General features: G+C 43.1%; 1 protein-coding gene across 2 annotated transcripts in view; it reads left to right on the plus strand.

Moving 5' to 3' along the window:
• Positions 1 to 17473, plus strand: part of ITGA9 (integrin subunit alpha 9) — a 388682-nt gene that overhangs the window by 14644 nt on the left and 356565 nt on the right. For both annotated transcript variants that reach the window (XM_015131366.3, XM_077992146.1), the window contains exons 2-3: positions 4222 to 4349; positions 6629 to 6735. In XM_015131366.3, coding sequence (XP_014986852.3) covers positions 4222 to 4349; positions 6629 to 6735 — 235 coding nt within the window. The remainder of the gene's footprint in view (positions 1 to 4221; positions 4350 to 6628; positions 6736 to 17473) is intronic.

Here is a 17473-nt window from a genome sequence, read left to right on the forward strand (position 1 = left end):
GGTCTGAGGACCACACTTGAAGTAGCAAGCAAAGCAGAGAAGTAGCTTGATGCTTTGTTGATGGCAGCCTGTTGGTGGGGACGCTCAGGCCCTTTTATGTGGTAACTGTAGTGGAAAGGAACATTGTCTTGTCGAGAGTACCAGGAGAGTTGGGGCGATGTTTGAAGTGGCTAGGATGCCTTTTTATAACTCTGCAGATGGCATCTTTTCAGTGGCTTGTTCTGAACTCTGGGCCACGGTAATCTCTTTATCCCTTGGGATCAGCCTGGTAAACAGCCAGCTGAATTAACTTCAGAAAAGACTCACTCATGGGCTGGCCTGCGGTGCAGTCTTGCTGGACGGTGGCCTAGGTACAGAGCAGTGCTGCCTGTGGAGGAAGCCACGATGTTCTGTACACACATAGATACAAACACATTCCCGTGTGCCACCCCGTGAGTGTCGTGCATGTGTGTGTGCATGCCCCCTTATCTCTAGCCTCATTTTCCATTGCACAGGATTTGGGAAAAACCTTTCGTCTGACCAGCTGATCAGAAGTTTTGAACTGAAAGGTTGTTATCAGGGTTTGAATCAGCCATTGTTGTTAGAACCATTGAGTACCTTGGGCTTGGAAAGAAATAATAATTCAGCAGGTTCCTTTCCACTTTAGATTTTGGTGTAAACTTTGTCCCTCTCAGTCTTGGCTCTAGGCTGGAGGAAGCACTGCCTGGGAATTAAGCTCTCCAGGGTCCCCTCCTGCTTAGATAGCCTATGAATCTGTGTCTATGAATTGGGAGCAATGGCATTATCTGAAATTTCCAGGGTTCCAATGCCAGTTTGGGGGACCCAGTGGAGGGAGGACCTGTTGTTTCTTGCAGCCATTTCCCTTCCCTTGGACATGATGAATTCTCACTCTTGTTAATTTTTTTGTGATTTTTGTAAAATAAATTACAAGTGGCGACTAGTCACTGTGCTGATGTAAATTTGGAGTTGGTGGTAATTTTTGAACGCAGCTTTGTGGCCCTGGGGTTTTTGAGTGGAAGAGGTATTTTATGCTCCCCAAGTCTTAGAACCTGACCTGTGGAAAGGCTGAGGATGTTTCAGCAGTTTAGACAGGGCAAACTGCTAATTCTTCTCACCTGTGAAAACAACTGGTCTTACAGAGTGCAATCCTTGACTTACCCCAGTTGCTCTAAAGCTCAGCCCCCAGAGCAAGGGGGAAAATTGATCCCTTAATGTGGCTTTCTTCTCACTGGAGTTTTGTTTTGTATGTCATTGTGCATTTGAGTTAGAGCAGACAGGCACCAGCCAAACTGCTCTTGTGTGGGTGAGGGAGGCGATGTGGTGTGTTTGGGAAAGTGCTTGCTTTGATTTCCAGAGGGCTGTAGGTTCCAGCCCTACTTCTGCTTGGGAATTCTGCAGTTGTGCCCAGCAAACACCTGGGGAGGAGCATCCCAGGGCATTATTGAGGGGCCACAGGGCAGCCTGGGTTCCTGCACCATTGGGAGCCTTGCTTCTCTCACTCCCCGGTGGGGCATCTTCCTCATGGAATCAGATACAGACCCTCCAAGACTGACCTGGAAGGAGACACTCCAGTGAGGGTGGGTCTCCCTGGCTCTTTGTTCTCTCTGATTCTTCAGGTTCTAGGTGTTGAACTCAGGGCAGTGGGAATTAGGATGGGGCTCACACACAGCCCATGAACCTTGACACCATGTCTCTGAGCCAGGTTAGTGACGATGTCCCTTGTGATATCTGCCAGCCTTTGCTGGAGTCCCCTTTGAGGGCCTCAGACTTCTGTTGTATGATGTGGAGGCCTTGTTTGTCTGCCCCTTTGCCTAGCTGGAGTGTTGCAGCAGGAGCAGCAGCATTCTAAGACCAGGGTGCAGTGAATGACTGAGATCCCAAGATGAAGGTGGCTTTCAGGGCAGAGGGAGGGGAGTCTGGGTCAGCTTTCCACATCCCCAGGGAAGCTGTGCAGGGTCATCCTAACTTCTGCTCAACACCTTTTCCACAAATAATATATAATGCACTCTATTCCAAGGCATGTGGGAGATGATTTATTTCATGATACGAAACCCTTGCGAGGTGAATTCCCTCTCCTTTCTAGGCTGCTGGAGATACGGAACAATGCCCGTTCTCACTGAGCAGTGGCTTGGCATTTTCTACTCTTTGAACATCAGTGTGGATTTTGTTTAAAGTCTCATTGTTCAAGACATTTTCCAAATGGCTTGTAGCTCAGCACAAATCGTGCCTGATTAGTATTGTTTGGTATTCTTTGCTATAGATCTTCTGCTGACTACTTTCCAGAAACAATGCACAAAACTGTAGGTCAGAATTATTTTTGTAACATCTGGAGGGGGTCTTACTGCCATTTCCCCCATGTTCTGCACTCACACAGGCCCACACCTGCCTCTTCTGTCTTCTGGGTAGGTCTTGCCCCTGCTCTCCTGTAGCCGGGGGATGCTCCTGCTGGGGATGGCCCAACCTCGGCAGCTTTTCAGTTCAAGATGGAGGATGCAGCGGTTCATTCTTGCTCCTGTTTTGCAGTGGGAGAGAGGATACAGTTTGTAATTCCATACTGCTGCTGTTTTTTTTCCTGTTTACCCCTAAATGCCCATGCTGTGTGTGTGGTGGGGAATAGGAGGAGGAGGGGAGACAGAAGAGAAATAGCATCTCTAAATTTTCTATTTGTTATTGAAATGTAACACATCCAGGAAAGTGTCCATATCATATACAGCTATCACAAATTTGTATAATGTCACTGAGGTTGAATGACAACATTATCAGCACCCCCAGCAATCCCCCTTCCTAATTATGACCTCGCTTTCTCCTCTCCAGAGGTAACCATTATCCTACCTTCTAACGCTATAGTTAAATTTCATCTGCTTTTGAACTTTAGATAAATGGAATCAGATAGTGAGTATGCTATTGTATCTGGCATCTTTTGTTCAGTATTGTATTTGTGAAATTCATGTCTGTGGTTGCAGTTGAATGCTATTCATTTGTTTTCATTGCTGCATAGAATTCTTTTTTTTTTTTTTGAGACAGAGTCTCACTCTGTTGCCCAGGCTGGAGTTCAGTGGCATGATCTCAGCTCACTGCAATCTCTGCCTCCTGGGTTCAAGTGATTCTCCTGCCTCAGCCTCTCAAGTAGGTGGTGTTACAGGCACCTGTCACCACGTCCAGCTAATTTTTTGTATTTTAGTACAGACAGGGTTTCACCATGTTGCCCAGACTGGTCTTGAACTCCTAAACTCAGGCAATCTGCCCACCTCGGCCTCCCAGTGCTGCATAGAATTCTGTTGTATTGCTGTACCATGATTTACCTACCTATCCACTCTAGCACTGATGGGCCTTTGGGTTTCTTCTTGTTTTGTTTTGTTTTGATATTGTGTATGCAGCTTCAAACATTTTGCATGTCTCCTGGTAGAAATGTATGCATCTCTATTAGGTATAGTCCTAGAAATGGGTCAAAGGGTAGGTGCATGTTCAGCTTTATTAGGAACTGTTGATTAGTTTTCCCAGTGGCTTTAACAGCTTATACTCCCACCCGCAGTTTATGAATGTTCTAGTTACTCTATATCCTTGTCAGCACTTGGCATTTTCAGTCTCTTTGGTTTGAGCCTTCTGGTTGATATGAACTTGAATTTCTCTGATAACTAACATAGTTGAGCACCTTTTCATGCATTTATTGGCCATTTGGCTTCTTTTGTGAAGTATCTATGCTTGTCTTTGGCCTATTCTATTGACTTGTCTGTATTTTTCTTATTCATCAACGAGGAGTTTTTAAAATAGATTTTGGATAGGAACCTTTTGTTGGTTGTACGTGTTCCCACCCATCCATCACAGTCTCCTGGGTAGCTGGGACTAAAAGCGTGCACTGCCATGTCTGGCCGGTGTTTTTTTTTTTTTTTTGTATTTTTCGTGAAGATGGGATTTGCCATGTCACCCAGGCTGGTCTGGAATTCCTGGGCTCAAGTGATCCACCCACCTCAACCTCTCAAAATGCTGGGATTACAGGCATGAGTCACCACACTCAGCCTCCTTAAGCTTTAATGTGCCTGGGGAAGATCTAACAGGTTTCACTTTAGGACCTCTCCCCCAAGCCTACACAGAAAAGTATAATAATATGATTTTCAAAGCGAGCGCTCAGAGAGCCCACCCGTGGTTAGGTGAATACTTAGCCATCTGCCTCCTATTTTCTTACTCTAGGTTGTGACAGAATGCCTTTTTCTCTTGCTGCAGGGTCCTTGTGGGTGCACCAAAGGCAGATTCCAAATACAGCCCTTCAGTGAAGTCTCCTGGGGCTGTGTTTAAGTGCCGTGTTCACACCAACCCTGACCGGAGATGCACCGAACTGGACATGGCTCGAGGTGGGTGACCATTACTGCTGTGATGGAAATAGGTTCTGTACCCTTACACCTTGCTCATCTTCTTCCCAGGATGGCCTGATCATTCACCCACCCATCCATCCTTCCCTCCTTCCCTCCCTCCCTCTCTCCAACAAACATGTATTGAGTACGTAATAGTTATTAAGCACTGGGATACACCAATGAACAAAACAAACAAGGATCCTGCCATCCCGAGCCCCATAAATTAGTGGGCAAAAGAGATATTAAGACAAGTAATTGAGAGAGAAAAGACCAGAGGGAAGGTGAGTATTTGATTTGATCTAGATTGGAGGTTCAAGAAAGGTCTGGGACCTTTCGACATGATTGGAAGGATGCATAGTCATTAGCTGGGCAGGTGCAGGAAGCACAACCTCCAAACAGAGGTGCCATTTGGAAGCACAGAGTGAGGTTGTGCAGCTGGAGAGGGAGGCAGGAGAGTGGAGCACAGGAGGGCAGCAAGGCAGGCTGGGGCCAGGCCATGTGGGAAGGTGCCGGAATTTTATTCTGTATTTGAGTGGTGAGGCCACTGAAATCAATTTTGGGTATTACATTTTAACCAGGGAAAGATATGATCAGATGGATGTTTTTAAAAGCTCACTTTGGGCTGGGCATGGTGGCTCACACCTGTAATCCCATCACTTTGGGAGGCTGAGGTGGGCAGATTGTTTGAGCCCAGAAGTTCAAGACAAGCCTGGGCAACATGGTGAAAGTCCATCCTTACTAAAAATATAAATATTAGCTGAATGTGGTGATGCGTGCCTGTAGACCCAGCTACTCAGGAGGCTGAGGTAGGAGGATCACTTGAGCCCAGGAGGTCGAGGGTGCAGTTAGCTGAGATTGTGCCACTGCACTCCAGCTTGGGTGACAGAGCTGAGACTCTGTCTCCAAAAAGATAAAAAAATAAAAAGTGAAAGCTCACTTTGCTCTAGCAGAAAATACAAGATCTTTGGAATCAGATGGTTCTGACTGGGTTCAAAGCCCAGCTGGGACTGATTGGGAATGTCCTATAGCTTCTTGGGCCTCAGTTCCCCCATATTCAAAATCAGGACTGAGATACCTACCTCACGAGAATGGTCTTGAGAAGATTAAGTGAGACAACATGGGTGAGTACACAGAACTGTGCTTGGCACATCAGTACAAAGGAGCTATTTTGTTATAATCATCACTGCAAGCATTTCTTTCTCCGAAGTCTTTTTGCATCAAGATTTTCTAATTTTTTTTGTTTGTTTGTTTTTTGCTTTTTGTGTTTGTTTGTTTTGGAGACAGAGTCTTGCTCTGTCGCCCAGGCTAGAGTGCAGTGGCGCAAACTCGGCTCACTGCAACCTCTGCCTCCCAGGTTCAAGCGATTCTCCTGCCTCAGCCTCCCGAGTAGCTGGGATTACAGGTGTATGTTACCACCCTCGGCTAATTTTTGTGTTTTTAGTAGAGATGGGGTTTTGCCATGTTGGCCAGGCTGGTGTTGAACTTCTGGCCTCAAGTGAACCGCCCACCTCGGCCTCCCAAAGTGCTGGGATTACAGGCGTGAGCCACCGTGCCCGCCAAGGTCTTCTAATTATTTTTTAAATAAAGAGTTATTGTGATTTTCTTTAGCAGAAAAAGAGGCTTGTGAACTGTTTGTTACTGGTGCATAACAAATTAAGGAGCTTGCTTCATAACATAAATCAAGGCCCTGCCTCTTTCCTTGAGAAAGCCTTGCCATGTGGTTGGGCACAGTGGCTCATGCCTATAACACCAGCACTTTGGGAGGTTGGGGTGGGCAGATCACTTGAGGTTAGGAGTTTGAGACCAGCCTGAGCAACATGGTGAAAACCCGTCTCTACTAAAAATATGAACATTAGTGGGATGTGGTGGCGCACACCTAGTGGGATGTGATGGCGCACACCTGTAATCCCAGCTACTTGGGAGGCTGAGGCAGGACAGTCACCTCTGCCTGGGAGGCAGAGGTTGCAGTGAGCTGAGATTGTGCCACTGAACTCCAGCCTGGACGACAGAAAGAGACTGTCTCAAAAAAAAACAAAAACAAAAAAACCAAAAAAAAAAAAACCAAAACGAAAAGTAAAAGAAAAAGAAAGCCTTGCTATGTGAAAAAACAGTTGTCTGGATCAAACTATAGTACATAGTGATGGAGTTGATTTACATTTTGTGGAAAGTTCCTTATTTCCTCATGGGTAATAAACATGGGGCTGTGGATCACCCTTTGAAAAGCAGCCAGCAGAACATCACTCCTCAACCCAAGTCTGGCTCTTCTCCTTTTTCTCCAGGGAAGAATCGGGGCACGTCCTGCGGAAAGACCTGCCGGGAAGACCGCGATGATGAGTGGATGGGGGTGAGCCTGGCCCGGCAGCCGAAGGCTGATGGCCGCGTGTTGGTAAGTTCCTCCTGGGGGTGCCATGGGAAGGGGGTGGCACTCTGAGAATGAGTGATCTGTTAGGAAGGCTGGAGGGCATGGTGACAAGTGCATGGCTTTGAGGTTGCTTATTCTGGACTACTGCTTAGACAAATGGCTTATCTTCTTATTTTCTTTATCTGTCAAATGTGAATAATGTCTGTCTCAAGGTGTGGCTATTGAAAAATAAAACATATGTGAAAAGTGCTTTGTACATCTCATTCATTACATAGGTATTTGTGTGTGTGTGTGTGTGTGTCTTAAATTGAGGTATAATTTACAGTACACAAATCTTAAAATTACAGTCTTGATTTTCACAATTGTACACACCTGTGTAACCCTATGCCCACCGAAATATAGAATATTTCCATCATCCCAAAAGTCTCCTGTGTCTCTTTCCAGCCAACTCCTCCCACCCGAGACAACCACTGCTGTGGTTTGTATTATATATTACTTTTGCTTTTTCTAGAATTTCATATAAATAGAATCCTACAGTGTGTGCTCTTTTATATAAGGCTTCTTTCACTCAAAATAATGTTTTCTGAAATTAACCCCTGTTGTATGTATCAGTAGTTCATTCCCATTTATCGCTACGTAATATTGCATTTTATGAAATAAATGTTATTTTTAACTAGTCATTTATTGGACCTCCAAAGCACCTATGATGTATTCTGATCCGTGGGTGCTTTGAGGGAGATAAAAAGAGAAGTCTTTGCCTTTGAGACTCCTGAGATCCTGGAGTTATGCTGTGCAGTAAGGTAGCCACCAGCCCTGTGTACTTATTTAAACTCAAATGTATCCAAATTAAACTAGAAATTCAGTTTTCTAGTCATATTAGCCACATTTAAATGGCTCAATAATCACAAATGGTTACTGGCTACTCTATTGGAAAGCACAGAGAGAGAATATTTTCATCATCACAGCAAGTTTTATCAGACTCAACACAAAAGGAATTTCTAACTGCTGCAGAGATTTTGTTTTTGTCAGTTTTTCCTTTAAACTTTTCTATGCGGTATAATACTGAAGCACTTAACACACCCAGCTGTGAGTGTACAGCCTGGTGGGGTTTTTTTCACTCATGTACACTTATGCATCCCCATTGCCAGTACCCCAGAAAGACCCCTGCACCCTTTCCCAGTCAGTTCCTCTGCCCCTGGTGAGTAAGCCACTATTCTGACTTCATAGGCTTTCTCTTGCCCTTGACTTCTATCAGAAACTGTATGAAGATTTTTATTATAAAAGCGTAAGCCCAAGAAGGGAAAGTAATACTAGCTATCGCTTATGGAGGGCTTCCTTTGGGTCACATGCTGCAAAGCTGAGGGTTTCATGTGTATTTTATCCCAGGGGAAACAGGTTTTCCTTAAGGAACTAGGCAAAGTGTTTTTGTCGCCTCTCTAAGGAGCCCACTTTTGTGTTAAACTTCTTCATGGCATAAGCTGTTAATCCGAATTCCATCCTCAGCACAATTAAGCATCTCCCCCTTGTTGGGCCCCTCAGGAGAGGAGGAAACAGCTGGATGCTGTCGCCAGCATCATGGGGGCCTCCCTCCTGGAAGCCATTGTAGGTCCTGCAGAGGCTCCCTGAGCCCGCTGTTTGCCTTGGTTTCCAGTCCTTTCATCACTGTGGTGGCCGGCCCTGGACCCTCTCCAAATTTCCACATTCCTCCAGGCATGGTGGCCTGACCCTGACTGGACAAATGGGCCCCAGAGGGGCTGAACCCTTGTCTACCATTCTGGGGAAAGAAAGGGAAGAAGCTGACTCATCTGTAAATCAAAGGGTAGCCCAAGGTCCTGATTCAGAACAAAGAGGAGGTGGTGGCCCCATGACAGCACAACACAAAATGCTCTTAAGGGCATCGAGCCTAGAGTCAGAGTTTGCGCCTGTGAAAATATTTCCTCTCTGCAAGGAAGGATAACCTCTCTGTGGCTGAGGGCTTGTTTCCAGAGGGGCAAGACAGAATTCTGTATTACCACAGATCAGTATCGCAACGGATTCGTTTCTGGGGACAGTGAACAGCAATGAGGATCACAAGGAAGATTTAGCAAAGGGAGCCAAGAAGGCAGCGCTGGAGCATTTGTGGATAATGGTGCCATGGATAGTCCTGTCTAATTAATTGCATGCAGGGCTATTTTTTAAATGTTTTATGAAATAATTACATCATCCATTCAATAAGCCACTGTATATGTGTGCTAGGCAAAGAGGAGCATCAGACACCATCTGCTTTCCTGTGCCTTTTGTTTGTTGTTCTAATTGTGATCAAACACATAACATAAAACTTACCACCTTAACCATTTTGAGTGTACAGTAGTGGTAACTGTACGGCACATTGTTGTACAACAAGCCATTAAACTTTATCTTGCAAAACATATATCCATTGAACAACAACTCTCCTTTTTCTCCTTCCCCTGGTTCCTGGCAACAACTATTGTATTTCTGTTAAGAGTTTGACTACTTTAGATCTCATGTAAGTGGAGTCATGTGGTGTTCGTTCTTTGGTGATGAGCTTATTTCATTTAGCATAATGTCCTCAAGGTTCATCCATGTTGTAACGTGTGACTGGATCTCCTTCCTTTTTTTTTTTTTTTTTTTTTTTTTTTTGAGACAGAGTCTTGCTCTGTCGCCCAGGCTGGAGTGCAGCGGCTGGATCTCAGCTCACTGCAAGCTCCACCTCCTGGGTTCACACCATTCTCCTGCCTCAGCCTCCTGAGTAGCTGGGACTACAGGCGCCCGCCACCTCGCCCGGCTAGTTTTTTGTATTTTTTTAGTAGAGACGGGGTTTCACCGTGTTCGCCAGGATGGTCTTGATCTCCTGACCTTGTGATCCGCCCGTCTCGGCCTCCCAAAGTGCTGGGATTACAGGCTTGAGCCACTGCACCCGGCCGGATCTCCTTCCTTTTTAAAGGCAGAATAATATTTCATTGTGTGAATTCACCACGTTTTCTTTATTCATCTGTTGATGGACATTTAGGTTGGTTCTATCTTCTGGCTGCTATGATGAATGCTCCTATAAATGTGTACTAATATCTCTTTGAGATCTTGTTTTCAATTCTTTTGGGTATACACCCAGAAGTGGGGTTACTGGATCATATGGTACTTCTATTTTTAATTTTTGAGAAGCCTCCATACTATTTTCCCAAGTAGCTGCAGCATTTTAAATTCTCACCAGCAGTGCACAAGGGTTTCAATGGCTCCACATCCTTGCCAACATTTATTGTTTTCTGATTTTTTTTTTTTAATAGTGGTCCTCCTAATGGGTGTGAGATAATATTTTATTGTGATTTTGGTTTGCATTTCCCTGGTGATTAGTAACACTGAGCATTGTTTCATCTGCTCGTTGGTCATTTTATATCTTTTTTGGAGAAATGTTTAGGTCTTTTGCCCAATTTTAAATTGGATTGTTTCGTTTTTATTGTTGTCGAGTTATCCTCATGGCTTTTTGCACATGGGCAGTCTTGCTAGGAAAGGCTTGTCCTAAGTCCCCTCTGCCCCTGTCCCACTCTGTCCTCGGCACTCCTCTTTTTTTCCCTGTATAGGCTCTGCCTCCTCCGTGAAGCCTGTTAAGGGTTTTCTGGAACAAGCTGAGCATCTTTTGTGTCATTAGGATCTCAACATCATCTCGTTACTTATATTGTGTGTATAATTTATTTTGTGGCCATATGTCCCCTTTTGTGGAAGCCACTTGGGGATAGAGACCAGATCTTCTACCAGTTTCATTCTCAGCATCTGGAGGACATCTCTCTAAGGAATGGCATCTGAAAGTGTGTTTGAATAATACAGGGACTGAGGGTCAATGTTAAAACAATTAGAAACCAAATTAGTTACCTTCTTTTCTTGGTGGCTGATTCTAAGTGGCTGATGGAAACACCAGGAAAAATTCTATAAAATGTTCATTGGGGATGACAGGCCAAAACAAGATACAGCAAGTGGCTGCCTAGTCCATATTTACGTTTGGAGGCCTCAAAGCCATTTGCTTTTTCTTTAATGTTTCAATCCTACCTGTCAGAGCTTTCTGGGAGGCAAGTATTTACTTTTAAATTAAAAATAGGAGGGATGTGTGTTGTTCAGATGCCTTTTGAGAACTTGAGAGGTGCCTGGGGGTATTGGCAAGAGACCAGTATCCCCAAGGAGCACAATATTGGATTCCAAGGTTGGATTTGAAGAGGGAGAGGTGGACTGGCTTTTTTGAAAGTGGTGTCTGGTGCTGATAGAAAAGCTAAGAACAAATGGAGAATTTGAAAGCTGCAATGGGGCGTGAAATGTCTCAGTGACCAATGGCATTATGTGGACCATGGACCCAGCAACCAGCTCTGGCAAGAACCAGATTGTCAGCCTGGCCTGGCAGGTTGACCTTAGCTTAGTGTCTGCCCATCTCAGGTCCATGGACACTGTTGCATCTTCCAGGTTTTCCCCAGAAACAAATGATACTGCATGCAAAGATAGCATCAGGATTAGAGGCAAGCCCCTCCCCTTCTCACTCTCTCAGCCTGAGCTCCCCGTGTGCAGATGACATTTTAAAAAATGAGCAGGGAGGGGAATCACTTCTTGAAATAACCACTGAACAAGCTCTGTATAGGCATTGACTGCTGCTCTGAGACTTTGGAGGGCAATCAAAATGTTCAACTCTAATGTCGCCCCTTTTCATCAGACTTGCCAAGGCTCAGATAACGAATAATTTAAGCTTCTAGATTCTGTGCAGGAGCAGTATTCTCTGGTTCTCTTTGTCATTTCCTTTCTAAATATCAGGGCTGTCCTTATCTGTTCGGTGCTTCCCATCTCTCCATTTTTTTTTCAAAGTCACAGGGTACATTTTTGCATTTACTTCTGTTGCTCTGTTTCCTGATTTTTTTTAAAGTGAACTTTTTATTGAGCTGTAATACACATGCAGAAAAAGGTATAAATCATCAATGTACACCTCAATTAATTTTCATTAGGTGAACATCCTCAGAATAACATTTTCACACTCCAGCAGCTCCTTCCCAATGCCCCTCCTGGCCACTTCCTCCTTCTCCTCAGTTGGGGAGCTTCTTGGGGGAGTCTCATGGCATCACAGCCTCACTGTGATCTTGCTCCCCACCACACTCCTTTCTCAGCAGCCAGGCCCAGTTGTGGCCATGCACTGTGGACCTGGATGCGTGACAAAGGCTTTGGCCATCTCTATGGCAGGTGGGAATGTAGGAGTGTTGGCAGGATGTACCTTTGTGGCCGAGGCACCCAGAAAGTGCCAGTACCCACCTCTAGGAGGGATGTGTTTTTTCCATACAACAAGAAAGGCCTTTGAAAAAAAGTGTTTATTTTCTTTCTTTTTTTCCTGTTTTGGGAGGAAAAAAAATCTTTATAACTAGAAATGTGTCAGATTCTAAGATTTGGAGTGGGACAAGGTCCTCCTCCCCCTTTCTTATGATTAATTGAAATCTGAGTTTGAGCAATTCTTGCTGTTTTCAGAGAACGCTCTCCTTCTTCTGTTCTTCTTCTCTGCTTGGTCCCCATTCCTCCCTCACAGCCGAACTCATTTGGAGAGATTGATGGAATTACTAATGCTTTGGAGACAGTCCCTAGGAATTTTTTTAAAATGTAGTGGTCAGATTGACATGTGTGTATATATAATGATAATCAAGGCTAAACACAGTCTTCTTTTTCTGTAATTTATATTCAGAGACACTTTGCATTGTTTTCCTACATGAATCCTTCCTTTGACAGTTTGATCTCTGACCTCCCAGAATGCTTTAATTTTAGTTTAGTATGAAATGCAATATTTGGATCTTCTAGGAATTCTCCAAGATCACCCCTTAAATAGTTTACAGCACTTAAAAAATGAGACAATACACCAGACATTAAATACAGCAAAGCCTTCCTATAAGTGTCAGTGTGCAGCTGGCTGTCAGACAGCACTGTGATAAACATCCGCCTCTTTTCACAGCCCCTCCAACTCAGAAATACAATAAAACATGGTCAACCCTTGAAGCCAAGGGCTTTGCTAAGTCCAAAAACTTAGCAAAACCAAAACATAACTGATTTATCCACAAATTAGATAACAATAAGTGATTCAAGTTTGCGAGCCATAAGAATTAAGTCAGAATTTTAAAAATCAATTATTTAGCAGTATGGAGTGATTATTTACTTAGTGATATATTTTTTGTAGTTCTTTGCCTCTTATCATTTCAGTCTATTTAGAAACCTGCTATTTCAGCACAAAACAGTATCAAGTAGAGGAATGAATGTGGTTTGCAGCAGAAAAAATAAAAATAGATTGTTTTCTATAGCTTAATGCCATATGACAAGAAGCAGAATGTGGGCAAGCTCAGGTTTTGAGAGTCGTTCTGAGTGTGTCCTCGTTAGCCATTGGGCAGAGAGTGGCCTTGTCAAGGGCCTTGGTAGCAGTGGCTTGAAGGATGAAGAGCAGAGAATTTAGAAGGCTGTGATCTTATCATAGAATGACGTCAGGGAGAACCAAGCCCCGAGAGCCCCCTCACTCACTCAGTGACCTGGGACATTCCATTCGACCCCTGAGTGGTTATTTCAGGTGTCCTGGGACCTGTGGCAGTGGGGCTGTAAAGAGGATAAAGTCACCAGGCCTGCCCCAGTGGGTGGGTTTTGATGGCCTCTCAGGTAGGAATGAGAAGTTTTAAGATGGAAAATCCTTCATAGTGAAACAAGGAAGACTCAGCATTCATGGATTCCAGTGCTGTTTGCAGCACTTACTAGCTCTGCCACTTAGGCAAAGCACTCTCTGATATGCAGTGCTCTTGTACAGCAAATGGGAATTCTAAAGACACCTCTGCTCACCTTCCAGGGTTGCAAAAGAGGTCAGAGGTAGGCCATAACAATACTCAATGTTATCAGTTACGAAAACTGCATTTGAGGGAGGCAAACCAAGATGTTAAAAACTGATTATTTTCAAAAGCTATATATATATATATATATAATACTTTAAGTTCTAGGGTACATGTGCACAATGTGCAGGTTTGTTACGTATGTATACATGTGCCATGTTGGTGTGCTGCACCCATTAACTTGTCATTTACATTAGGTATATCTCCTAATGCTATCCCTCCCTCCTCCCCCCTCCCCACAATAGGCCCCGGTGTGTGACGTTACCGTTCCTGTGTCCAAGTGATCTGATTGTTCAATTCCCACCTATGAGTGAGAACATGCAGTGTTTGGTTTTCTGTTCTTGCGATAGTTTGCTGAGAGTGATGGTTTCCAGCTTCATCCATGTCCCTACAAAGGACATGAACTCATCCTTTTTTATGGCTGCATAGTATTTCATGGTGTATATGTGCCACATTTTCTTAATCCAGTCTGTCAGTGATGGACATTTGGGTTGATTCCAAGTCTTTGCTATTGTGAATAGTGCCACAATAAACATACGTGTGCATGGGTCTTTATAGCAGCATGATTTATAATCCTTTGGGTATATACCCAGTACTGGGATGGCTGGGTCAAATGGTATTTCTAGTTCTAGATCTTTGAGGAATTGCCACACTGTTTTCCATAATGGTTGAACTAGTTTACAGTCCCACCAACAGTGTAAAAGTGTTCCTGTTTCTCCACATCCTCTCCAGCACCTGTTGTTTCCTGACTTTTTAATGATTGCCATTCTAACTGGTGTGAGATGGTATCTCATTGTGGTTTTGATTTGCATTTCTCTGATGGCAAGTGATGATGAGCACTTTTTCATGTGTCTGTTGGCTGTATAAATGTCTTCTTTTGAGAAGTTTCTGTTCATATCCTTTGCCCACTTTTTGATGGGGTTGTTTGTTTTTTTCTTGTAAATTGGTTTGAGTTCTTTGTAAGTTCTGGATATTAGCCCTTTGTCAAATGAATAGATTGCAAAAATTTTCTCCCATTCTGTAGGTTGCCTGTTCACTCTGATGATAGTTTGTTTTGCTGTACAGAAGCTCTTTAGTTTAATTAGATCCCATTTGTCAATTTTGGCTTTTGTTGCTGTTGCTTTTGGTGTTTTAGACATGAAGTCCTTTCCCATGCCTATGTCCTGAATGGTATTACCTAGGTTTTCTTCTAGGGTTTTTATGGTTTTAGGTCTAACATTTAAGTCTCTAATCCATCTTGAATTAATTTTCATATAAGGAGTAAGGAAAGGTTCCAGTTTCAGCTTTCTACTTCAGCCAATTTTCCCAGCACCATTTATTAAATAGGGAATCCTTTCCCCATTTCTTGTTTTTGTCAGGTTTGTCAAAGATCAGAAGGCTGTAGATGTGTGGTATTATTTCTGAGGGCTCTGTTCTGTTCCATTGGTCTATATCTCTGTTTTGGTACCAGTACCATGCTGTTTTGGTTGCGGTAGCCTTGTAGTATGGTTTGAAGTCAGGTAGCATGATGCCTCCAGTTTTGTTCTTTTTGCTTAGGATTGTCTTGGCAATGGGGCCCTTTTTTGGTTCCATATGAACTTTAAAGCAGTTTTTTCCAATTCTGTGAAGAAAGTCATTGGTAGCTTGATGGGGATGGCATTGAATCTATAAATTACCTTGGGCAGGATGGCCATTTTCGTGATATTGATTCTTCCTATCCATGAGCATGGTATGTTCTTTCATTTGTTTGTGTCCTCTTTTATTTCACTGAGCAGTGATTTGTAGTTCTCCTTGAAGAGTTCCTTCACATCCCTTGTAAGTTGGATTCCTAGGTATTTTATTCTCTTTGAAGCAATTGTGAGTGGGAGTTCATTCATGATTTGGCTCTCTGTTTGTTACTGGTGTATAAGAATGCTTGTGATTTTCGCACATTGATTTTGTATCCTGAGACTTTGCTGAAGTTGCTTATCAGCTTAAGGAGATTTGGGGCTGAGATGATGGGGTTTTCTAAATATACAATCATGTCATCTGCAAACAGGGACAATTTGACTTCTTCTTTTCCTAATTGAATACCCTTTATTTCTTTCTCTTGCCTGATTGCCCTAGCCAGAACTTTCAACACTATGTTGAATAGGAGTAGTGAGAGAGGGCATCCCTGTCTTGTGCCAGTTTTCAAAGGAAATGCTTCCAGTTTTTGTCCATTCAGTATGATATTGGCTGTGGGTTTGTCATAAATAGCTCTTATTATTTTGAGATACGTTCCATCAATACCGAATTTATTGAGCGTTTTTAGCATGAAGTGCTGTTGAATTTTGTCAAAGGCCTTTTCTGCATCTATTGAGATAATCATTGGTTTTTGTCTTTGGTTCTGTTTATATGCTGGGTTACGTTTATTGATTTGCATTTGTTGAACCAGCCTTGCATCCCAGGGATGAAGCCCACTTGATCATGGTGGATAAGCTTTTTGATGTGCTGCTGGATTCAGTTTGCCAGTATTTTATTGAGGATTTTGCATCGATGTTCATCAGGGATATTGGTCTAAAATTCTCTTTTTTTGTTGTGTCTCTGCCAGGCTTTGGTATTGGGATGATATTGGGCTCATAAAATGAGTTAGGGAGGATTCCCTCTTTTTCTATTGATTGGAATAGTTTCAGAAGGAATGGTACCAGCTCCTCCTTGTACCAGAGGGTAGAATTCGGCTGTGAATCTGTCTGGTCCTGGACTTTTTTTGGTTGGTAGGCTATTAATAATTGCCTTAATTTCAGAGCCTGCTATTTGTCTATTCAGGGATTCGACTTCTTCCTGGTTTAGTCTTGGGAGAGTGTAAGTGTCCAGGAAATTATCCATTTCTTCTAGATTTTCTAGTTTATTTGCGTAGAGGTGTTTATAGCATTCTCTGATGGTAGTTTTTATTTCTGTGGGGTCAGTGGTGATATCCCCTTTATCATTTTTTATTGCGTCTATTTGATTCTTCTCTCTTTTCTTCTTTATTAGTCTTGCTAGCAGTCTATCAATTTTGTTGATGTTTTCCAAAAACCAGGTCTTGGATTCATTAATTTTTTGAAGGGTTTTTTGTGTCTCTGTCTTCTTCAGTTCTGCTCTGATCTTAGTTATTTCTTGCCTTCTGCTAGCTTTTGAATGTGTTTGCTCTTGCTTCTCTAGTTCTTTTAATTGTGATGTTAGGGTGTCAATTTTAGATCTTTCCTGCTTTCTCTTGTGGGCATTTAGTGCTATAAATTTCCCTCTACACACTGCTTTAAATGTGTCCCAGAGATTCTGGTATATTGTATCTTTGTTCTCATTGGTTTCAAAAAACATCTTTATTTCTGCCTTGGTTTTGTTATGTACCCAGTAGTCATTCAGGAGCAGATTGTTCAGTTTCCATGTAGTTGAGCGGTTTTGATTGAGTTTCTTAGTCCTGAGTTCTAGTTTGATTGCACTGTGGTCTGAGAGACAGTTTGTTATAATTTCTGTTCTTTTACATTTACTGAGGAGTGCTTTACTTCCCACTATGTGGTCAATTTTGGAATAAGTGCGATGTGGTGCTGAGAAGAATGTATATTCTATTGATTTGGGGTGGAGAGTTCTGTAGATGTCTATTCGGTATGCTTGGTGCAGAGTTGAGTTCAATCCCTGGATATCCTTGTTAACTTTCTGTCTCGTTGGTCTGTCTAATGTTGACAGTGGGGTGTTAAAGTCTCCCATTATTATTGTATGGGAGTCTAAGTCTTGTTGTAGGTATCTAAGGACTTGCTTTATGAATCTGGGTGCTCCTGTATTGGGTGCATATATATTTAGGATACTTAGCTCTTCTTGTTGAATTGATCCCTTTACCATTATGTAATGGCCTTCTTTATCTCTTGATCTTTGTTGGTTTAAAGTCTGTTTGATCAGAGACTAGGATTGCAACC

This window comes from Macaca mulatta, chromosome 2 (genome assembly GCF_049350105.2).
Source record: "Macaca mulatta isolate MMU2019108-1 chromosome 2, T2T-MMU8v2.0, whole genome shotgun sequence".
In the NCBI taxonomy this organism is placed as follows: domain Eukaryota; kingdom Metazoa; phylum Chordata; class Mammalia; order Primates; family Cercopithecidae; genus Macaca; species Macaca mulatta.